Source organism: Schistocerca gregaria, chromosome 9 (genome assembly GCF_023897955.1).
Source record: "Schistocerca gregaria isolate iqSchGreg1 chromosome 9, iqSchGreg1.2, whole genome shotgun sequence".
In the NCBI taxonomy this organism is placed as follows: domain Eukaryota; kingdom Metazoa; phylum Arthropoda; class Insecta; order Orthoptera; family Acrididae; genus Schistocerca; species Schistocerca gregaria.
The window spans coordinates 178,415,456-178,440,546 of NC_064928.1; the positions used below are offsets into that span (position 1 = coordinate 178,415,456).

At 35.9% G+C, this 25,091-nt stretch overlaps 1 protein-coding gene across 2 annotated transcripts in view; it reads right to left on the bottom strand.

The window, feature by feature from the left end:
• Positions 1 to 601: 601 nt before the first annotated feature.
• The window catches only part of LOC126292272 (venom protease-like), a 126,485-nt gene continuing 101,995 nt past the window's right edge, over positions 602 to 25,091 (bottom strand). For both annotated transcript variants that reach the window (XM_049986177.1, XM_049986176.1), the window contains one exon: positions 602 to 914. In XM_049986177.1, the coding sequence (XP_049842134.1) occupies positions 744 to 914 (171 nt within the window). In that variant the 3' untranslated portion in view covers positions 602 to 743. The remainder of the gene's footprint in view (positions 915 to 25,091) is intronic.

Sequence of the window (25,091 nt, forward strand, 5' to 3'; positions counted from 1 at the left end):
ATCTTTAGGATCTGCAACAGCCAACAACAAGAGGGTACAAAAGGATGGTTTACTAACTGGTAATCTGAAGATATTGCAAAGGCTGTGACTTTATGTTGGCTATCTTGTAAAGTGTTTGCCAGAGACGTATTAAAATATCCTCTTCCTAGTGAAGTCCTATTTAAAAATGACTCTTGCAAACTAGCGTTCCACTGCGTTTTATTCACTTAAGCCTTAGCGTTTTGAAAACTGAAAGTTATTAAAAAAAATTGAAAAAGACGTAGTTTTGAGGGTTTACACTAGCATTTCACTGACCATAGAAATAAATGTCTAACAAATATAAAACTTAATAACAGTGACAACAACACACTACTACCAGGACAATCTCGATTACATGCATACTTGCTTTTGAGTTAAACATGTGTGCATCGTGCGCCTATAAGCTTCAGTGCAGTGCGTCATGGTGGGACGGTTCATGGTGATATCACACCTCACATCCTGCCTGCTTGTGACCCCTACCATGTATTCTAGTATCCGTGCATGTAACATGTATGTGAAATAAGGACTGAAGAGGTGGAGGTCTGAGGCGAATTTTTGGTCAATTATTAAACATTATCTCCTAATATTTTTTTAAATTTTAACTAAGGTCCATCATACCAGCGATAAAACAGAGTCAGATGTACGTTAGAAAGAAATCCATTTCAAATTAATTGAGCACTGAGATGGAACCAGAACGGAAACCTGTTGCAGGTGATACCGTCTTCTCACAGAAGACTGATCCCGCCGGTTGTGGCGATCCAGTTGAAGTAGGAGGTCACTCTGGAGTACCCAGCAGGTGTCCCCTCTGAGTGGCAGTCCCCGCCGAAATAGCTGGCCACACCGATCTGTGTGTAGCCTTCCTCAGTCTTGAGAACAAGGGCACCGCCGCGGTCTCCCTGCAGTGCAGACAATTATTTTCTTACAGACGTCTAGTATACTTATGCTGGAAACATAAATAATGCTATCGAACGATATTACTCGTTGACCTATATAAAGCTTACACCAGGAGCATTGAAGAACTCCTCAAATACTCTGTGTTTACTTATGACAAAAGTATGCTGATGGACGAATAAAATCGCCAATACCAGAAACAGGTAGGCGAATAATGTAACAGGATTACAACTGGTTGCCGACAGACAACTCTCCCTTCTTACAAAGATTGGTATTTTGTGCTTCCAGGTTCCACAGCTAGAGATTTGTGGGTCAGAACTAGATGAGGCTCCATGGTTGTCATTTCATAGCATCAGGGTGCCACCAGCACGTGGACAGTCTGACCAAAATGCCCATACATTCTGCTTTGCACATAGGAACCTTTCTCTGAGGTATATGCATACGCAATTTTGAAAATACCCAAAGAACACTGATCCAATGCACAATCTTCTATGGCAAGGCAGACATGTTCATAAAGCAATTATATCACAGATGTGTCAATAAGAATACGTATTAATTACTTATACAGACCACAACCAGTTTCCAGATTTCAAAAGCCTATCTTCAGGTGGATGAAACTGCAATATACGAAAGAGAGGAGGGAAGAAATATAACATGAAATAGTGTAAAAACCAAAAGAGTAGACTGCCAAATCAAGGTGATTTACTTATTGTATTTGGTAACATGTAACTCGTGGTCAGTCCAATCAGTGCAGGAGCTCAAATCACTGCAATCTGCTCTTTTGGTTTTTACAGATATGTTGCATTGCATTTCCTCCCTCCTCTCCTTTTTCTGTTACAGTTTCATACACTTGAAGATGGGATCTTAAACTTATGAATCATGCCCAGGTTTAAATATATAATTAGTACAACTGTAGCAGATCTCTCTAAATTATCATAATGTTTTACATAGATTTATATTCTAAAGATAAGGTGGATGTAAAACTATACTCAAGAACATACCAAAAATAGGAAACCTGTCAGTCATGTTAAGACCAACGAAATTTAACTTATTGTTAAAACTGTTAAATAAGTGGAGCAACTCATGATTGCCCAACTTTTTGGTTAATGTAGAAGAAATAATTCGATTGGCTGTAGAAGATTAAGAAAATTTGATAAAATTACTGTTATTCATAGTATTCAGGAAGGAATTTGTAGAAGTCTTTGGAAACAATTACCTTGTTCTAAAATTGAAAGTGATGCTGAAATTTTCGAAACTGGTAGGGACAAACCATAAAAAAATCGTTCCAATTGTTACCAATATATTCACAGTACAAAAGAGCTGAAAAGAATTTAATATTTTCTAGCCAATAAAGAATTTGCTGACCTACAACAAATGATAAATATGGAGTTGAACCTAAAATTGAATGACCAAGACTTCTTGAGTGCATTGAAACCTAAAGTAGGAAAATTATGAAAGACCAGCTATGAATACATCATAATTAAAAGTAAATTTCAAATTTTTTGTCATTATCAAATGCAGAAAAGTGAAACTATTAAGGAAGTTAGGTTCCAGACAGAGTACTATAGATTACAAATGAAAGAGATGTGACTAAACTCTATAAAAGGGGAAGAAGAGAGATTATGTCAAATTGTCTGCTTTGCAAGCTCATTGTTCTGGCTGGAGTTATTGACTTGCAACTAAAAATTAATAGATATGTTCCACTGAGATGATCATCATACATTGATCTACTAGAAATAATTTAAAAAATGAAAAATTTTATCTTGTGAAATATAATGATCAGAAATGCTTTCTTTGGGCTTTGCTTCCTGTTAATAAAAATGTGGATAGAGATAACAAATGTAAAAGTGTTCACCTTGATACTGATAAAAAACTTGAAAATTTTGAATATTCTCTTATGCTTCATAATATTCCCTAGACTTAGACTAAAAAATGTGTCTATGAATGTTTACTCATTTGTTGAAGGTTACCAAGTATTCGTATGTCTACTAAAAATAACGAAATGCAAGAGAGAAAAACATACAGATTTGCTATATTGTGGGTTCTCACACTATTGTCAGATAAAAGAGTTATCTTGCCTTGTTTCATCTCAACTAACACAACACACAGAAGCAAAATTTATTTCAGATTTGTGTTTACTCCATTTCAGCAGCAAGGAAGTATTAGTTATTCACACGCCAAAGCATTTAGTTATCAAACCATTGAAAGTCGAATGACTAGAGGAAGGTTCATATGTCAATTTTCAAATTATGAATATACACAAATGGTTCCATTTGTTATACATATATGTTTATTTTGAAAGATTGTTGTTAAAGATGGACAACTGCCAAGTAAATTGCAGACTGAAGGAATGCACCCTGAAACTACTGAAACAGTCATACCTGTCTCAGCCCTTCAGTGATAATGGCATTTACACAATGTGCAAAGTTTAGTCTGGCATGTCGTGATTGTTAATTGTCTTATTTCTTCAATTTTAGAATAAATTCGCTACGGTAGCAGGTTCGAATTCTGCCTTGGGCATGGCTGTGTGTGATGTCCTTAGGTCATTTAGGTTTAAGTAGCTCTAAGTTCTAGGGGACTGATGACCTAAGATGTTGAGTCCCATAGTGCTCAGGGCCATTTGAGCCAGAATAAATTCACCCACTGCCTTCAACCTCTTTTTTCATACATTTGATAAGTTTCTAATGACAGTTTACGCCTTGTAGTGTACACTGATGTGCTTGACGTCGTAACAAGAGCACGAACTAAGTGGATTTTGTTACTGCATCAAGTATATCAATATACACTACAAGGATCCAGTTGTGTTTAGAGGACTGAACTGTAACTGTAAGCAAATGACACTGAACCACACAAATGGCCATACCAAAACCTAACCACCTCTCAGTAAAGTTGTCGAAAAATCGGTGGCCAGACCGATCATAACAATGTAACCAAAAATAAACTAGTAACTACACAGATAACTAAAAATAAGTCACTCCATTTAGAAGCTCGAAGTGCCCATTGTCTTTGAACATAAAGAAATGCAACGTATTGCATATGCATTAAATTAGAGTTTCGAACCCATGCATGCAGTAGGCTTATCAGCAATCGTTTCTCATGCAACTACTCACGAGTGGAACAGGAAAGGGTCCATGTGACAGTGGTTCACAAAGTACCCTCCTCCGAACACCCCAAGGTGGCTTGCGAAATATGGCTACAGATGTTCCTAAATTTATCCTCAAATGAACTGAAAACTTTTAACCTGGAAGGAGCATGCGCTATTTATGCAAACATCAATTATTAAAGAATTTACAAACTTTACAAACATAACAAGTGACTACAACAATCCAGATATGACAAAATGCAAAAGAACAAATAATTGATGGTGGATAGGTTTGAGCTGAAGACGGAGAACGCCAGCCATTGGCGGTGTCACCTAAATAACATTTTTTCTATTCTCTTTCTTTTCGTGCCTCCCATCTTTCGCTATAGTCCATCCTGTCTGTTTCCGAAAATGCTTTCTGTTGCGTACATAGTTCTGCGTAGTCAGGGCGTACACAACTTTCCCACTACAGCGCGCCCCGCTAAACACAATAGCACAGGCGCAGCGCTCGTCCATCTCCGCAGTACGAGATAGCGCTGCCATAGAGATGGACCACATTCTGCTTCCGCCGATCCGCGTATTAATATGTAATGCAGCCAATGAGATGCTGCTAACATAGAACCTTTTCTCCTCGCAGATCACACTCCTGCAGTGATACATGAATGTGCAAGGTATTATGACAAGTGTACAGACCTCCGATTAGTCAGTCTGCGTTTGTCTGCACCAGTCTGTACCAATCTGCATTTGTGTGTACCAGTCTGTACGAGTTCTACATTTGCCTGTACCAGTCTATAGTCAAGTTTCAGTCTGCGCCTAATAAAATTACCTTATTCCTGCACATAGCCATGAAGATAAATGTATAGACACTTTTGTCAAGTATCAAAGATATATGTGACAATAAGATTAGAACTTCAGATTGTGAATTGTAAATAGCATCTAGAACCAAGTTAAGTAATTTTTATGCTTGTTATTATTTTAATAAACGTGTGTGAAAATGAATCAAGTTCTGTTTAAAGTTAATCACCGTCAATCTGCTACTCTAAGCATGCAAGTGGCATTTCTATCGTCTAACCTAATGACAGAAGATTAACACGCCACGATAAGACCACGAGACATATTGCTGACACTCACCTACTTTGTTAGAGCGACAAGTCAAGTAATCTGATGGTGTGTGTACTGAAGGTCTTACAGTACGCACACCACACTTTCTTTTGCCTGTTTCTCATGCTATGTTCTTCAATGTGCTATTTAATTTTAAATTTCTTCATGTTTCAAAGCTAAAAAAGAAAATGTGCCCTGATCAAAATTATGATATTCTTTATGGTCCAGTAAAAACCATAATCACTCCAAGATCGCCGCAGAGCCTCACTGGATTCCAACTTCTGTGCTTCAAAAAATGGTTCAAATGGCTCTGAGCATTATGGGACTCAACTGCTGAGGTCATTAGTCCCCTAGAACTTAGAACTAGTTAAACCTAACTAGCCTAAGGCCTTCATACACATCCATGCCGGAGGCAGGATGCGAATCTACGACCGTAGCGGTCTCGCGGTTCCAGACTGCAGCACCTAGAACTGCACGGCCACTTCGGCTGGCCTTCTGTGCTTGATGAATGAAAACTGAGGGAAAAGATTAAACACTTTTGGAACTGCTCTACAGATTTCCTAGTGTACCTTTGTCTCATGATGCAGGATTGCTGTTGTAGATGTGACTGAAAGTCCAGTACGTACCGAGTAGCTCTGGTTGTAGAGTAGTGAGGGAAATCAGCCAGGTACCAAGTATATGACTGGTGCCTTGTTCCTGGAAACATGTGCCAGTCTGCTGCTAATATGGTTTCAAGTCAATCATAGAAGGATTCACTCATGTAATTAAAAGAGATTCCTTGCTTGACCATGATCAAATTGCATTTTGATCTGAACAAATGAAATTGTGTGCTAGGGTTTCCTATAAGTGACACTTTCTGCGCAGAGGGTTTGGTGTTTGATTGATGTTGCGTTAATTCAGTCCAGTTCCAACTTTCTCATAGATTATATCCATACAAATGGATTTGACATTTGACAATAGGAATTTTTGACGAGCATTTCTTCAGACTCTGCTCCAGTCTGTCACTGTGTAACTCCTGTAAAATGAATGTACTGGTGGCTGTTGTAATGGTTGTTGATATATATTAAGTTGCATAAGTTCGTAGAGTTTTTGTTTTGCAAGTTGGTATTCCAGCTGTTATGGGTTTATTCCTCGATTATCAGTTTTATTTGTAGTTCACTGTTGCTGTTTGAGTTAACGTATTGTCATTTGGAGATTGTGAATCGAGCTGTGGACGCTAGAAAATGAAGTTCCACGTGGAGAAATCGGAACATTTCCGGCATATCCTTGCCAGAGAGTTCCATAAACGTGTGACAGCAGAGGAGGCAGCCAGAGACATTTGTGTCATGTATGAGGATAATGCCATTGGATAGAACACAACAAGAAAATAGTTTTCTTTTTCTGAGGAGCATCGTTTTGACTTTAGTGACTCTTCACGTTCAGGAACACCTTTGGGATTTGATGAAGACCGCTTAAACGCATTGATCCATAATGATCCAGATCATTGTACTCGACTGGCAGATGAGATGAACTGTGATCATTCCACCGTCGTGCGACATTTGCATGTAATTAAAAGATTGAAAAACCAGGTTTAAAACATGCTCGAAACTAAAATCACGAAAATGAGTGGATGGCTATATGTGCACCTGTAATTGCTCGTCATCAGTCGGTTGCTGAACAACGCCGACCATTGCTAGCCTGTATCTTTACTGGTGACAGGAAAGTAAGGAATCGACGAAAGAGGATGTTATGCATGTGGTGGAATAGAGACGGTATGGTGGAATGCGAATTGCTTCCCCGAGTTATAACTATCATTGCTGACATATATTGTGAGAAGTTTGGCAGATGAAGTATAAGAACAACGATCAGGAGGGCTGGCTGAAGTGATGCTACCTCACGATACCGCCCGTCCGCGTTCTACTATACTGACAAAAGCACGTCACAAGAGTTCTGTTTGGAAATAATCGCGTATATACTTTATTCACGTGATGTTGCACCCTCAGATTTCACCTCTTCCGTTCTCTATCAAACAACTTTCAAGGAACTTCCTTTTCTGATGAAAATGTGCTCCGAACATGAATCGACGAGTTCTTAGCCTAAAAAAACACATGATTTCTCCTAGTCGCGGAATCTAAAAGTTACCCTAGCGTTGGCAGACTGTTGTAAACAGTGAAGGAGAATATATTATTGATGACTAAAGCCCCTGTTATGTGTATCTCTTGTGACAAAACTTATAGAAAAATGCTACGAATTCCTCCGGAATGGAGGAGGGATTCCTCTTTCACGTAACTTGCCATAACAGAAATCGACTGTACACAACGTGGCGTGGGTTCTACTTCATTCACGAATGTTGGTAGCAATATGTCAAAGCTTTGAACAAGGTTAGAGAATTTCTAGTAACTAATAAGAAACTAAAAACGGATACAGCGTAAATAATATTGAACTGAAATAGAAAACCGCCTTCTTATATGGATGTGGCTATCAGAGAGGGTAACTACAAAATATTAGACGACCAGACTACCCAAGCAGCGGATGCCAGAATCCGTTTTGCTGTGCTGACTGGGCTTGGTTTAAGTGGTGTGACGAGTTAGAGCTTTGAAACGCCCTGCTAAACCTGCAGGACAGGACAGGAGTATAAATTGTGGAAAGGGGCCAAAATAAGGGGCTGTCAGTTTCACTCGAACATACAAATTTATTTTTTAAGCAAACATTACAAGAGCCCAATTTTTTTTTAGACAAATTGCTTTAATCTTTGGGATTTATTTACCAGCTGAAAGCCACTTTACTTTAAAAACGACTGAAGGCCAATAAATAAAACGCAAGCATAATCATAGATTTAAAAGGCACTTTAATTGAACAATGGCTGAAGGCCAATATCTTAAAACGCAAGCATTATCAGAAATTTAAAAGGCAAGCCATATCTTCCAACAGTTCTTTATTTAGGCTGAAGGCCCAAAGAAGCTGAAATTTTCAGAGCAAACAATTTGAATTCAAAATCGACTGAAAGCCCTGACTTGAGCCTAAACAACATGAAATTTTTTAAAAATTGAAAACAAGGCCAAGTTCTTATTTAGGCAAAACTCAAGTAAAACAGAAATTTAAAAGGCAAAGCCTTATCTTAAAACAGTTTCTTAGTTAGTTTGAAGGCCCAAAGAATCAGACACTTCAAGAGCAAACAAGTCAAAATCAAATCAGCTGAAGGCATAACACTTAGAATTCCACAACATAATTTTTTTAAATACCAAAGGCCTTACATGAAACAGTTCTTTAATGTAGGCTGTAGGACTTAAGAGCAAAGCAACTGAAAGTCAAAGTGGGCTGAAGGCCCAACACTTAAAATTCAACAACATTAAAGCGTTTAAAATGTCAAAGGTCTTACGTGAAATAGTTCTTTAAATTAGGCTGAAGGCCTAAAGAATCTTACACCTTAAGAGCAAAACAACCTTAATTTAAAAAAAAATCGACTAGAAGCGATATAAGTACAAACAAAAAGAACAAATAAAAGAAACGGCAGTACACCCAAGGGCATTCAGATGTTCGACTGTCGGCCTGGAACACTAACGCTCGCTTATGTGAGACAGGCAGTCGGGCCAACCATTCACGATCCGATGACAACCCAAGCAACTGACAGCCAACGTACCCACCGACAAGACAACTTCCACTTCACCCATCCAGGGCACAGCAGGGAGTTCAACGGAACAACGTAGAAGATATTGGAGCCCACAACCAGTCATAGATGGAGTTGTCAAACTACACACCGTGTTGGACAGCAACAACACGATGAGGAAACTACACTGCCAGAAATTTATGTCAACGGCCAGGGCACGTAACCGGAATGTTAACGGCCAAAAGGCACCTCAGTTCAAACAACCAAATACAGTGAAACTCCACTGGAAGGTGGCTAGAATTTTCCAACTTGAAAACCACGTTGTTGCTTGTGGGAATATTCCAACAGTAAAAGGAATAAGAAAACGAGGCAACAGTACTGTAATTGAACATGACAAACAATAAATGGCATAAACACGGGTCGTGCACGGCTCAAGCTTAGTTAAATAATATGTGTTAATGAAATGGGAAATTTTCTATCCATCAAAATACTGCAGTCGGTACTTCTAATAAAGTATTGCATTTTGTTCACCCTGTTCTTGGGTAACATACGCTTGACATTGGCTGAGATGTTGCTTACAGAACAAGACATTTGATAACCAGTACATTTGGTGCATGGATACTTCACAGCCCACCTGAAGCAGGGCTAATTATTGCCAACTGAGGATGGCACTGCTGTCCTCCTCATATTTCTGTACAAGTTATTATGTGAGGCGAAGATCTATTAAAATAGCACTCTGATGCCATCTGCATATGCCCGAACTCCATATTTTTGGCTGAATAATGTGAAGTCTTCAAGGTTAGAATGTAGACACTGTGGAAGTGATTCGACAGTTGATGCATATAATGTCACCAACATAAGGCATCATTGTCTCAGATCCTAATGGTAAGTTATCTGAGGTGTGCAAGAATGATTGACCCTGATTGTCGTTTTATTGTGCAATACCCATTCCATTATGGTTTCAACGGTAATGGGCACAAAACAGCAAGTCAGTAGGCACTGTCTAAGATAGCAATATTCGACGCGATTATATGCACTGAGAAAGTCTAAAACAGCTTGCTAGATATGTTATCTACACCTGAAGATCTTTTACTTTCATTTTTTTTGTTTTCATTGAAAGTTACGGGTGATACATTTATATCATCAGAAATTTCAGGAAGGTTAAGTTTCAGATTGTCTGCAGCTTCACGTAGTTCACCACTGCAACCTATTTGAGAAACGACAGTTAAACAGTATTTGTTAAGTGTGTCTGCTATCCATTTACTATCAACTGTTTTTGAGTCATAAACTTTTAGGACAGTAGTTCTTACAGTGTCAGGTAGTGAAGTTTCTATTTCCCTCTTTATTATATTCCAAATTGTTCTGCTTTTATTATTTGAACAGCTAATTTCATAACTAATGCACATACTCTTTGATTTACTAATTACTTTTGTTAAAATTTTGCAGTATGTGCTATAATTGTTAAGCTGGAGAGGATTATTAAATTTTCTGGATAATGTATACTGTTCCCTTTTCCTCTGTCATGATATTTTTATGCCCTTGGTGAGACATGCCTGATTGCCTGTCCTGTAGTCTACAGATCTTTTTTGGGAAGACACTTTCAAATGTACCTGATACTTTATCAGTAAATAAATTATATTTTGTATTAGCATCACTTCCAAGATAAACATACCTCCAATCAGTCTCCTGAAAGCATTATTTGAACTCCTGAATACTTTTCTCAGTCATGTCTCTAATGGTTTTCCATTGAGTATCAGCATTACTCTGATGTGTATTAAAGTTGTTAATGTTGGGTATTTGCCCATCGTGATCAGAGGGACCATTTATGACTTTTTCTATTGTATGATTAGCTTTACTCACATCTACAAAGATATTACCAATGTGAGTGCTGGAAGTGGCAGTTGGTCTTGTGGGAAAACTGACAGTGGAGACAAGATTGTAGGTATTCATTAAATTTGCAAATTCTGCCTTAGAGGATCAGTTTACTAGGAAATCTACATTAAAATTTTCTATCACTATAATGTTGCTATTTTGTCTTGTTAGATGCGATAGCACAGAATCTAATTGTTTCATAAAAAATTTAAGAATTACCAGATGGAGGTCTGTATACTGCTACAACTGCCAATTTCTTGACAGCTTTTGGTATTTCAGTAACACAATATTTTTGGACATCTGTTGTATTGAAGGACAGATTCTTTTTTCACATAAATAGCTACCCCACCTCTGCTGATATGCTTTCTTCAATATGAAGTAGCTAATACGTAGTTGAGAATATTGAACATTTCAGTGCCAACAGTGACATAGTGTTCTGTTAGGCAGAGAATGTGAGCACAACTTGCACCTCTTCGTTCATCATTATTTACTATCAGCTGGTCTAACTTGCAAAACAGGATATGAGTATAATGGTGGAAAATTCTGAGCTCATTGTCATTAATGACATGGTTGGTTGAGGTGCTGCCACTGTTGGGACTGCAATTTATTTCCTTGGACGTGCCAGTATGATAGGAGCAATTTTCTGCAGAGGAGGTGGAGCAATTTTGCTGGTAACACTGACATTCATTGAAATGGACTGTGTTACTTACATACTGATTGGAATCTTCCCCATTCTGTGATGATACCATAAATCGTGGTCTCAGGCACATCCTATGAGAAATGACTGCTGTGACTACAAAGCTCCTTTGTGCTGGTACCCTTGATCCTGTTGGTGTTGCTGTCTCTGTTAGTGAAGACCGTTCTTCATTCTCGAATGCTGCTGCTGCTGCTGATGACGCTTCTGTCGCTCTTCTTCTGATCGGCTCTCCACGTGTTGGACTGCGTGATGCTTCAGATGGTGGTGATACTGGTGCTGCTGACTGTCCTGGTATATACAAGCTCATAAGAACACCTTTTTGCTCCAGGTGGCTTATTAGCTGCAGCCTGGTATAAGATTTGCGTTATTTCTTCTAGGTTTCATTGTTCAGGAAGTTTGCAGTTAGCGTCGTCCATCTTCTGTTTGTCGTTAGTTCCCTTTTGTGTACTGTGCAGTTTGTCCAGTGGATCTTAAAGGTAGCTGCGCTAAGAAGTATCTGAACGATCTGAATTGTTGCGCATCATTCAAACGTTTGTATGTGAAAATGTACGTAAAGATAATTTATGGTAGCTCCACATCTAAAATGCGTCATCACTACACACACACACACACACACACACACACACACACAGTGTAACTGCATGAACTTACAGGTTGAACACCTATTATGAGCTTTTACACTTATACTTCGTATAAGGCAAACCGCCACTCAAATTACACTGGTGTCCAAAATTAAAGCAACAGACAGCTATTTCCCAGCCTTGTAGCATAGAAACTGTTAACAGATGTCCGTAATATCGTGTTCTGCTTAGAAGGTGGCTTTCTGGTCAGCAGACAACGTGACTTCAGGGCACCTGTCTAATGGCTTAGTGTGTGCCAGGCAGTCCCAGATCCACGATCGCTGGACGCGGGTGGTATAGCACAAAGAAGACACCTACCGGACTCTCTGCTGTGTGGAGGATCAGAAGAAGAATGACAGCAGCACAGTCACAAACTAATGTAGCTGACGGCTTAATGAGAATCATCGTGTTGTTTCTCGGATGTGGCAACAATTTATAGAGACCGAAATGGTATCCCCAACGCCAGGGCAGGGCCATCCACTTGTGATTTCAGAAAGAGAGGAGTGTTATTTGGCTGTAAGGGCACAATGATACCGCCTTAGTACTGCACAGCAACTGGCATTTGATCTTGCAGCAACCAATGGACATGTTATATCGAGACAAACGGTGACAGATAGCTTTAGCAAAGTGGCCTTTATTGTCAGAGATCTGCTGTGTGTGGATCTCTGATGCTTCACATCTTCACAGAAGAGATCGTCTAGTATGGAGTCCTCGACATAGCTGCTGGTGCTCGAAGATGGCCCAATGCACCTTTCACAGATGATTCCTGATTTGGAGAGTGATTCTCCAAGCATTCACATCTGGAAGGAATGTAGAACACGATTTTGGGACCCAAGCATTGTGGAAAGAGACCGATATCGAGGAGGATCGCTAATGGTGTGTGCAGGGATTATGTCGATCATTCGAACATCTCTTCATGAAATTGTATAGGTGAACTGGCAAGGCTTAACTGCAGTCAGGTATCTTGGGACCTCATGTGCGGTTGTTGTGAGGGTGTGTGGACCCAGACTTCCTGCTGATGGACGATAATAATCGGCCTCATAGAGAACGGGTGGCTGATGTTTTCTCAGAAACAGAAAATGTTGCACGCAGGGCATGACCTGCTCACTGCCTCAATTTGAAACCCGTAGAGCATGTCTGAGATGCACTAGGGAGACAGACTCCATCACGTCAGCATCCATGTACCACTCTCCAAGACTTGCGAGCAGCTCCATAGGAAGATTGAGTGTTATTGCCTCAAAGTGCTATCGACGACATCATTCACAGCATTCCCCGTCGTTGTCAGGCCTGTATTGGCGCTAGAGCTGCTCACACCGGGTACTGAGCACATTAACCAGTTGTTGGAATGTATGTGCAAATCCGTTAAGGTGGAAAAAACGAACATTTTTGTCTACTGTTACGCTTATAGCAGTTATTTATGTTCTGCATTCTTTATATTGTTTCTACTTTAATATTACTTGCTTCCGTTTGTTGCTTTCATTTTGGACACCAGTGTATACACTTTCTGCATGTAGATGTCTTTATCATGCGTGTCAAAAGACACTATGTTCTGTCTGGCAAATTCCATCTGTAACATTCATATCACTTTCACACTATGAAATTGAGGAAGCTTCATTATGAGAAAAAGATAATTACATCAGGCAACAAAATAAAAACTGTATGGTGTATAGTGAATACAGGGACAGGTGTGGCTAAAAAGGAAGGAGGACAGATAGCTTTAAGAATAAATGAGACTGGTAAAAAGTGCATGTAGTGTTGCAAACCTCTTAAACAGGGTCTACATTTCTGTTATTGATAGCTTGAGGTTTTCAGGTTTGGCGAACAGTGCAATGGAATAGCTGAGACTAGACTTTAAAAATAACTTCAGGAAAATGGAAATGGCACTCAAATCTCACAAAGAAGTAGCACCCATCATAAAATCCTTAAAAACTAAGTATTCTAGTAGGTATGATAACATACCAATGAAGTTAATCAAAGAGTGCTCTATCTTAAGTTATTTGTGTAATCAATTTCTTATCAGCAGAACATTTCTAGGCTGGCTAAAATATGCTGAAATTAAGTCTCTTTACAAGAGGGGGAATAACACGACATCATCAAACTAGTGACCAATTTCCTCTTTTTTGGCTTTCATAAAATTTTTTTTAAAAAGATGTTGTTTTCAAGCTTCTCCTTAAACATCTGACTGCAAATAATGTATTGTCCAAGTCACAGTTTGGAGCTCTTAAGGTTTCTGATATAGAGAAAGGTATTTAACTTACAGTGAGAATGCATTTAATATATTAGATAATAAAACAGAGTCTACTGGCCTTTTCTGTGACCTGTCAAAAGCCTTTGACTGTGTGAACCACAGCATTGTCTTAAATAAATTAGAATATTATGTTTTCACCTGCAATGCTACGAAATGGTTTGAGTCCTATCCAACTAACAGGAAAAAAGAGTGTAATTGCGAAATGCCTGTGCAGTAAGCAGTCACTTTTCATCAGACTGGCAATTAATTACATGTGGTGTGGTTCCATCTTGGGTTCATTGCTTTTTTTGTATATATTAGTGACCTCTCATCTGTTACATTGCCAGATGCTAAGTTTGTTTTGTTTGCAGTTAATACAAACATTGCTATAAGTAGCATGTCAAGTAAAGATTTCTAAATTTCACTGACATTAATAAATGGTTTAAAGCTAATTCAGTGTCCTTAAACTTTCAAACGGCCCACTATATGCACTTCACAACCTGTAAGAGATTTCCTTCTAACATGTGTATAACATGTGAAGACTTGCTGACCAAAGAGGTTCACAGTGCTTAATTTCTGGGATTACACCTCAATAGTAATTGCAGTTGGGAAGGGCATACTACAGAATTGCTGAAGCGCCTAAACAAACTTGTATTTTCAGTGCAAATGATGTCAGATATAGGAGATATAAATATAAATTCCTTATTTTCCTTCTGTTATTTCATATGGGATCATATTCTGGGACAAATTATCAAACTGAGCAAAAGTTTTCAGAGTGCAAAAGTGAGTGATAAGAATCATTTGAGATGTAAATCCAAGAACACCATGTAGCAAATTGTTCAAGAAACTTTGTATTATGACCAATGCTTCTCAGTATATTTATTACTTAATGAAATTTGTTGCAAGTAGTATATCTCTATTTCCAACTGATAGCGCAATGTATAGTATCTGTACTAGGAATAAGAACAATCTACATAAAGACCTAAAATCACTTAACTTCGTCTAAAAAATGTCTAATGTTCAGGAACACACATTTTCAATAAATTGCCAGGAACCACTAAAAACGTGGTTTCAGATAAAGCACAGTTTAAACAGGGTTTGATAGAGTTTTTGACAGGCAACTCCTACTCTATAGATGAATGTCTTAACAGAGACTATTAGAGCAGCTTAAGTAAAAATGTTTGTGAGATTTCATTTTTGACAGTACTTGGTCACAAAAGTCAAGATTAGGAATTTTGTGTGTGATTAATTTATTAATTATGCATAACAATACTTCATAGTGACAGCATATTAATTCAGTAAATATTAGCTGTTCCAGTATACTGTACTGTACTCACCTACTTTGACAATCTCCTGACAAATGATCAGGGTGGTAAGTATTATATTCAAATGTTTTATGTTTTTTATGTTATACTTTTCGACATGTCCCTCACCCACGAGACTCATGTCATTTTATCTATTTTACACACTGTTTTTAATGTACTTCCACCTCACTATCTTAATTTAAATTACTGCTGTCAGTGAGTTGCTGCTTTGCCTGACCATGACCAGCAGTAGCAGTGCATATCGATATATTCCCTCTTGTAGAATCTTTGCTCGACTGCTATTACTTCCCGGTCGTTATTTGTCATAAGCCAGTTCAGAGAGCAAGTTCGGGTCGGCCAGTCACTTGGTACGTGTCTGGAGTGCAGTCCAGACCTGACAGTTGGGGAGTTGCAACGTGGCATGAAAATTTTATAGTGGGCTTCAGCTGTTTACATTTTATCTTGTTCATGTTTGTCTATGCACCTTGGCTTGAGGCTTTCAGCCTAGCTGTAATAAATATTTTAATTATCTTATTTGCTACTTTAACTGCATTTTTATCTTGTTGCTTTTTAAAATTTCTTGTTTGGAGGACTTCAGCTGTGAAAGAATTTCATTTTGGAAACTCGTAATTGTAAAAGTTCGGCTATGTGCCACTTTGGTTGTAAATGTGTTATTAAATTACAATAAATTACAAGTTTAACGTGAAACTGACTCCAACCTTATTTGGCCCTTTCACAATCCTAATCACCTGCCTAGTGGGATTATCAGGTATCACTGTCTTTGAAACACACTTAAATTAATTATAAGAATAAACAAAGATGTGTAGTACAAAGTGACACACACACACACACACACACACACACACACACACACACACACACAACACACACACACACACACACACACAGTTTCCTTATCACAATACACACGTAAAGTTACAGAATCTCTGTTTGGATATGAAACTGTGAACTTAGAGGCAAATTAAAATTTTATTATGTCTCAAAATATGTAGGATTTTGACCATCGACCAATGCTAACATCATAACCTAATTGTTCTGTGTAATTAAAACGAATACATATCGCTTGCATATTGACACCAATGGTCTTGCCACAGTGGTAACACTGGTTCCTGTCATATCACAGGAGTTAAGGTACTGTCGGTCTGGGTTAGAAGTTGGATGTGTGACCAACTGTTCTGCCAAGTGCTGTTGGCAAGCAGAGTGCACCCAGCTCTTGTGAGGCAAACTGAGGTGCTACTTGATTGAGAAGTAGTGGCTTAGGTCTCACAGAATGACACAAAGCTGGGAGAGCGGTATGCTGACCACAAGCCCCTCCATATCCGCATCCAGTGACGCCTGTGGGCTGAGGATGCCACAGCGGCCAGTCGATAACATTGGACATTCCAAGGCCTCTTCGGATGGAGCTTGCATATTGACATCACACATTTCTGGCACTTTCGATCCTTGAAGTACATATTCTCATATCTATATTGTCTGAATTACTTACTAAAATACAGACTGCTCACATATCAGCAATAGTGAATTATATCATAGGGTGGCCAAGAAGCACAATTAAATGTTTGTATCTCATACTACATAAAAACTGGGTCTGTACATTTGCAAAACACATATGGAAAGTACTGTTTAGCAAAAATAAAGAGATGAGGGTGAACTTGTCAATGAAAATTTTCACAGTAAATAATTATATTCCCCTGATGTTGGCACTGACTGGCCACAGAACGCAGTTTCAGTTAGTTCACCAATCACCTATACATCTTCCCATGCTTGGAATGCATTTAGCACTGCAACATGGACGAAATTCTTACTACCAGCATATGTTTTTTGCTGGAATGTTAAATGGTAATTGTCGATAGCAGTAACTAAATTCTCTAGGATGGTAGTGCCGGAGTAACATGTTTTGCAGTCTCATTATCTTACCCATCCTTGATTCAATCAGTAACTCAAGAAGGATGTGACTTAAAACAGTAACTTCATCATTATTTACCTAAGTACTTCCATTCTCTAAGTAAGACATGTGGTTCAGTAACCCAGTCTTGGTTCAATCAGTAACTTAAGGCATGTGCAACATGTTCACCATTATTTACTTGGGAACTTAATTTCTCGAAGTAAGACATCACCTTTAATTAAAGCCTCAACAGGTGGAGTCTGAAATGTCTTGCCAAGAAACTATGGTATTGCTCATGACATCAGTAGATTTCATTACAAAATACGTCTTATTTCGTCTGAAACAGATACCAAAATCAGTCAAACACTATTCAGTCTAAATGTTAAGCTGTTAAATTTATCTTGCAGAACAAGATGTTCATTATCTTCTGCAGATAACGTGAAATCATGCTATCAGATAGTGAAAACTATATGGCATTTTGATGTAAAAGCATGCTAAATAGTAGTAATACACATTCACATAGGATTGATATAAGAAAAGAGGATTGCTATACATTCAACTGATTAGTTTCAACCAGCAGATTATTTGCATTTTACTCAAAACCATATTTTTTAAATTCTCCATTATAAAACCCTCATTTTAAAACTTCAATCCAAAAGCTGTAATTCCATTGTGTTTAAAGTAAGTGATACCAAACAGTTTAATTAATGAAAAAAATTAAAAATAAAGAAATAAAACTCTTAAGGAACTAAAAAAAGTAAATAAATGTAAATGGAAAATAGTACTTTACTTATTATACATTTTTACAAGTAACTGTTTTTATTTAGACATTAGTATTTTTTTTATTTTTAAAGATTTAAATAACTATTTGTTTAAAAAATATTATAAATTTTTCCTTGTAGACACAAAACGAAAACGACAAGCTCAAAATTTGCTTAATCATTGTAAGGCAAAGACACTCAGAGGGTTCCAAAACTGAGCTAAGGAGAGCTTATTTAATTTATTAATGATTATAAAGAGAAGCATTTGAAACACAAAAATATGAATGTTCTTAAGAAAAACTGTAAACAAAAAGATTTAAAAAACTGTTCTAAACGATATCAAAAAAATTATTACTTTGTTGAAAACAATAAGATTGGCACTAATCATCAGTGTAATGCACTGGAGAATAAAACTTCAAGAAAACATCAAAATAAATGTAAATAAATAAATTGAAAATCTAATTTAAACTTATGAATAACAATTATATTTTTTTAAAAAATAGTGATGCTAATATCAATAATAAGGATAATACATAAGAAAATAAAGTTGTAAAGGAACTTAAAACTATTTCTAGAACATGAAATTTATAAGGATATTCTAAGCTTAACAAGAAACATGTAATTAATCTTATTGAGATTAATATCTTCAATATTACTAATAATGTAAATATTACTAACAACAACGTAAGTATAGTAATTGTTTTCTAGTAGATAAACATCTTGAAAATATACAAGAAGCTTACCAGAAATTTTTTATGTTATAACTTTCTAAATCTCGAAAATGATGGTTTTAACAATTTCGAAATAACTAGTCAGATTTATAGAAAATCTGTAGCTTTTAAATATAAAGTAATAGCTTATGAAAATATTAATATTGATAATTCAGTAGAACCACAAAATTTTCTTAATGGAATTAAAGTAGCAATTACTGAATTTAAAGACTTTTTATAGAAAGGAGAAGAATCATAGTTAATACCAGATTCCTTGTACCTTTGGGAGATATGAAGAGATTATAGTTTAAAAATAATGTTTTATTGGGAATAACAGATTTAAATCATTATTTTCAATAATCAACAAATAAACTATTAACCAAATGGAAGAAATGCAAAGACGACGAATTGGTTCGATTTATATTCTATAAATGATTTTGAATCATGGGTTAATAGACACAATCCAATTTCTGGTTCTTCATATATTAATAAAACAAAAATATAATTATAAAAGCTTTACTTAATGTTAAAAATAATGATCAAAATTTTGCCAGTAATCAATAAAATCTGCTTTATCTCGATCAAATTATGATGAGCAGAGAGTTATTAGAATTAAAAATATTGGTCTAGAAATACAAGTAATTTTTGAAAAACAGAAAGGTAATTTTTTTCAATTAATGGATATTGGAAACTTTGAAAAATCCGATATCTCACTTAATGATTACACTTATGATAAAAATTGTTATATATTGCCTTTATCAAACAAAAAACAAGAGAAACTTGTTAATGTTATTTTGTTTCAAAATAATAGTAATACTCATTGCTGGTTTAAAGATTTATCAAAACTGAGAAGTTTTCAAACAACTAAAAAGAAATCGAAAATTCATCTCTGTGATATATGTTTAAGATTTTTTTATCCTCAATAAAAATTATACAGCTACAAACATACTGTAGAGAACAAGAAGGAGTAAAAGTAGACATACCTAAAAAAGGAGGAAAAATCAAATCTAAAAATTATATTGATTAAATTAGGGTTACCTCACTGAAATTATATTGGTTTCAAATGATTATTAAAAATATTCATACTTGTCAACCAAATATTTAATAAAGTTTATATTAATAAATATGTTAAACATTTACCATTTTCTTTTAGTTATTATATCAAATATTCTACTGGAGAATATAAACTGCCCATAAATTATGACTGTAGTGATGCCACACGGTATTTCGTAGAAATGTTAAAATGGGAATGTATGGAAATTAAGATATTTTATGAAAAAAATGTAATGTAAATTTTGGAAGCTTGTTTTATTTGCGATGAAAAATTTACTATTGCTGAATTGGAGAGATCATAATCATTCAACAGGAAAAGTTTGATGGGTTACCCATGAAAATAGTAATATTAATTACAAAGGCCCATGTTTTCTTCCAATTTACTTTCATAATTTGAAACAGTGATATCCATTTGCATGTAAATAAGTAATAGTAGCTAATAATGATGTTACGCTATTAACACTCTTCTGATAATGAACAAAAATATATTCATTTCGTTAAGTTGAAATTTTTTAGATACATTTAGATTTATGTCATCAAGTAAAAAAAAGCTAGAGAAACATGGAAATACATCAAATGTGAAAAATTTGATTCAATAATTAGAAAAGGCAGTTATCATACAAATATGCAGAGTCTGAAGAAAAATTAAAAGAAACATAACTAACTAGAAAAGAATGTTTTTTTCATGGGTCAATGAATATTATATTCCTACAAAGATAAATATTTAGATGAAGATATTAAATTATATAATACATCAGATGTTTTAACAGTAGTGAATATTTTGGAAAATTTTAGAGGTACTTGAAATCATTCTTATAAAATCTATTCTTCTTGGTATTTTAGAGCGACAGGTTTATGTTAGAACACTATGCTATAAATGAGAAAAAATTGAATAAGAATTATGAAGGAGTTATGATGTTAGTAAAAAGAAATTCTAACAGGTGTTTCTAAAGCTATTTAAAGATTCGCTAAAGCTAATTATTAATATATGAAAGGGAATGGAATTATTTAGCTTATCGATGCTGTATCTGAATTATTAACATTTAAATGTTTTGAGTGCTTCAATTAAAACAATTTAATTTTGAAAAATACTCAAAACTCTGCACAAATATATTTTAGAAGTCGTTTCGAAATAACCTAAAATTTACACAATTGACACAAAGATTTAGCTTTAGGTTCAGATGGAGGAAATAAATTATTAACAGTATTAAATATAGAAATAATATGTGTTTTACATTTTATTAATCTTAAACATTGCCTAAATCTTGAACTATAATTATCAAAAATCCTTAGAATTCTAGTATTTGAACAATCGGATTGATGAAAAATACATTGAATTTAAGACAGATATGAAATGGATTTTTTAAATTAATGTATATTTTTGTTTTCGGTTATCAGATCCTAAAAAATATGCAAAATGTGACTCAAAAACAAATTATGAACATACAGCAATATTTTTAGATAATTGTGTAATGTTCCACATGTAAAAATTAAAATAAAATATGATAAAAAATTGTATTTGCACAAGTCTATTAGATTTTTTGGAAGTATAAGGGTATGATTTTCACTATAATTTTATGAGACAAAAGCATGGGGAAAATATCTATTTATGTTATGTGGATACTAATTCATTTATGAATTATCTAATAACCAAAGGTTTTTATAGTGATGTAAAAAATCGACGATAAATGAATTATCCAAAAGATAATATATATAGATGACCGCAAGATGAAAGTTTTTTGCAAACTACAAGATGTAAATTAAGGAAACATATGTTACAACAATTTAGTGTACAATTCATAATGTATTCTTATGTAAAGTAGAGGATAAGCAATATAAAAGATCTGCAGTAAAAAGTGAAACTACTTTAGATGATTATAACTTTTAGGCTACGTATCTTATAAAAACGAGTTACACACTGTTGAATGCAATGCAATTGATTTAAGTGTCTATGATGATAAAAGAATTTTATTAACGATGGAGTAGACACCAATTGCTGCTGTAAAATTAAGAAATTTTTTCAAATGTCTTAAAAATTAACATTTAAATATTTAAGAAATTAATGGTTTAAATACAGACATATTTGATTATTTTGTGAAACTGTATTAAATAAAATTTAAAAATAACTAATTTTTAAAATTTTTTGAATAATAACTCAGTTTCTTTCTAGTAACAAATTTCCAAAAGGACATTCATGATACTTCGCTTTTTCTTTTTGACAATAAGTGTTAGAACACCTTTTACACACCTTATTATTGCCACAATTTAAACATTTTCTTCCTATTTTGTAGTCTATGATCACATTTGTAAATATATGAAGAACAATTGTTTTAACCTTTTTCCAATTTTTAAATACTTATGTTTCTTTATCCCATTCATGGATAATTTGTTTTATATGTTCTACATTATTTTCATAATCTTTTATATACAATTAATACAACTAGTTTTGAAACTAAATACTTCCTTGTTATTAAATTCTTTTAATTACTTATTTTCTTGTTTACACAAAGGAAAATCACTTTAATTGAACACTCCATTTAAAGATGAAGAATTAATACTTTTCTGAAAAACATTTTGTAATAAAGGGAATTATTCTTGACTCTTAAAAACAGCAAACCTAACTATAGTGGTAATAAGCTTTAATGATTATTAATGAAACAATAATAATTTTTCATTTTAATCGAAACATAATACTGAGGTATTGGAATACAATGATATGAAAGAAGCAATGAGAAAAAAATGTGATGAAGATGATAATGTTGTTGTTGTTGTTGTCTTCAGTCCTGAGACTGGTTTGATGCAGCTCTCCATGCTACTCTATCCTGTGCAAGCTGCTTCATCTCACAGTACCTACTGCTACCTACATCCTTCTGAATCTGCTTAGTGTACTCATCTCTCGGTCTCCCTCTACGATTTTTACCCTCCACGCTGCCCTCCAGTGCTAAATTTGTGACCTACCAACCGATCCCTTCTTCTAGTCAAGTTGTGCCACAAACTTCTCTTCTCCCCAATCCTATTCAATACCTCCTCATTAGTTAAGTGATCTATCTACCTTATCTTCTGCATTCTTCTGTAGCACCACATTTCGAAAGCTTCTATTCTCTTCTTGTCCAAACTAGTTATCGTCCATGTTTCACTTCCATACATGGCTAAACTCCAAACAAATACTTTCATAAACGACTTCCTGACACTTAAATCTATATTCGATGTTAACAAATTTCTCTTCTTGAGAAACGCTTTCCTTGCCATTGCCAGTGTACATTTTATATCCTCTCTACTTCGACCATCATCAGTTATTTTACTTCCTAAATAGCAAAACTCCTTTACTACTTTAAGTGTCTCATTTCCTAATCTAATTCCCTCAGCATCACCCGACTCAATTCCACTACATTCCATTATCCTCGTTTTGCTTTTGTTGATGTTCATCTTATATCCTCTTTTCAAGACACTGTCCATTCCGTTCAACTGCTCTTCCAAGTCCTTTGCCGTCTCTGACAGAACTACAATGTCATCGGCGAACCTCAAAGTTTTTATTTCTTCTCCATGAATTTTAATACCTACTCAAAATTTTTCTTTTGTTTCCTTTACTGCTTGCTCAATATACAGATTGAATAACATCGGGGAGAGGCTACAACCCTGTCTCACTCCTTTCCCAACCACTGCTTCCCTTTCATGCCCCTCGACTCTTATTACTGCCATCTGGTTTCTGTACAAATTGTAAATAGCCTTTCGCTCCCTGTATTTTACCCCTGCCACCTTTAGAATTTGAAAAAGAGTATTCCAGTCAACATTGTCAAAAGCTTTCTCTAAGTCTACAAATGCTAGAAACGTAGGTTTGCCTTTTCTTAATCTTTCTTCTAAGATAAGTCGTAAGGTCAGTATTGCCTCACGTGTTCCAACATTTCTACGGAATCCAAACTGATCTTCCCCGAGGTCTGCATCTATCAGTTTTTCCATTTGTCTGTAAAGAATTCGCGTTAGTATTTTGCAGCCGTGGCTTATTAAACTGATAGTTCGGTAATTTTCACATCTGTCAGCACCTGCTTTCTTTGGGATTGGAATTATTATATTCTTCTTGAAGTCTGAGGGTATTTCGCCTGTCTCATACATCTTGCTCACCAGCTGGTAGAGTTTTGTCATGACTGGCTCTCCCAAGGCCGTCAGTAGTTCTAATGGAATGTTGTCTACTCCGGGGGCCTTGTTTCGACTCAGGTCTTTCAGTGCTCTGTCAAACTCTTCACGCAGTATCGTATCTCCCATTTCGTCTTCATCTACATCCTCTTCTATTTCCATAATATTGTCCTCAAGTACATCACTCTTGTATAAACCTTCTATATACTCCTTCCACCTTTCTGCCTTCCCTTCTTTGCTTAGAACTGGGCTGCCATCTGAGCTCTTGATATTCATACACGTGGTTCTCTTCTCTCCAAAGGTCTCTTTAATTTTCCTGTAGGCAATATCTATCTTACCCCTAGTGAGATAAGCTTCTACATCCTTACATTTGTCCTCTAGCCATCCCTGTTTAGCCATTTTGCACTTCCTGTCGATCTCATTTTTGAGACGTTTGTATTCCTTTTTGCCTGCTTCATTTACTGCATTTTTATATTTTCTTCTGTTACCCAAGGATTTCTAGCAGCCCTCGTCTTTGTACCTACTTTATCCTCTGCTGCCTTCACTACTACATCCCTCAGAGCTACCCATTCTTCTTCTACTGTATTTCTTTCCCCTATTCCTGTCAATTGTTCCCTTATGCTCTCTCTGAAACTCTGTACAACCTCTGGTTCTTTCAGTTTATCCAGGTCCCATCTCCTTAATTTCCCACATTTTTGCAGTTTCTTCAGTTTTAATCTACAGGTCATAACCAATAGATTGTGGTCAGAGTCCACATCTGCCCCTGGAAATGTCTTACAACTTAAAACCTGGCTCCTAAATCTCTGTCTTACCATTATATAATCTATCTGATACCTTTTAGTATCTCCAGGGTTCTTCCACGTATACAACCTTCTTTCGTGATTCTTAAACCAAGTGTTAGCTATGATTAAGTTGTGCTCTGTGCAAAATTCTACTAGGCGGCTTCCTCTTTCATTTCTTAGCCCCAATCCATATTCACCTACTATGTTTCCTTCTCTCCCTTTTCCTACACTCGAATTCCAGTCACCCATTACTATTAAATTTTCGTCTCCCTTCACTATCTGAATAATTTCTTTTATTTCATCGTACATTTCTTCAATTTCTTCATCATCTGCAGAGCTAGTTGGCATAT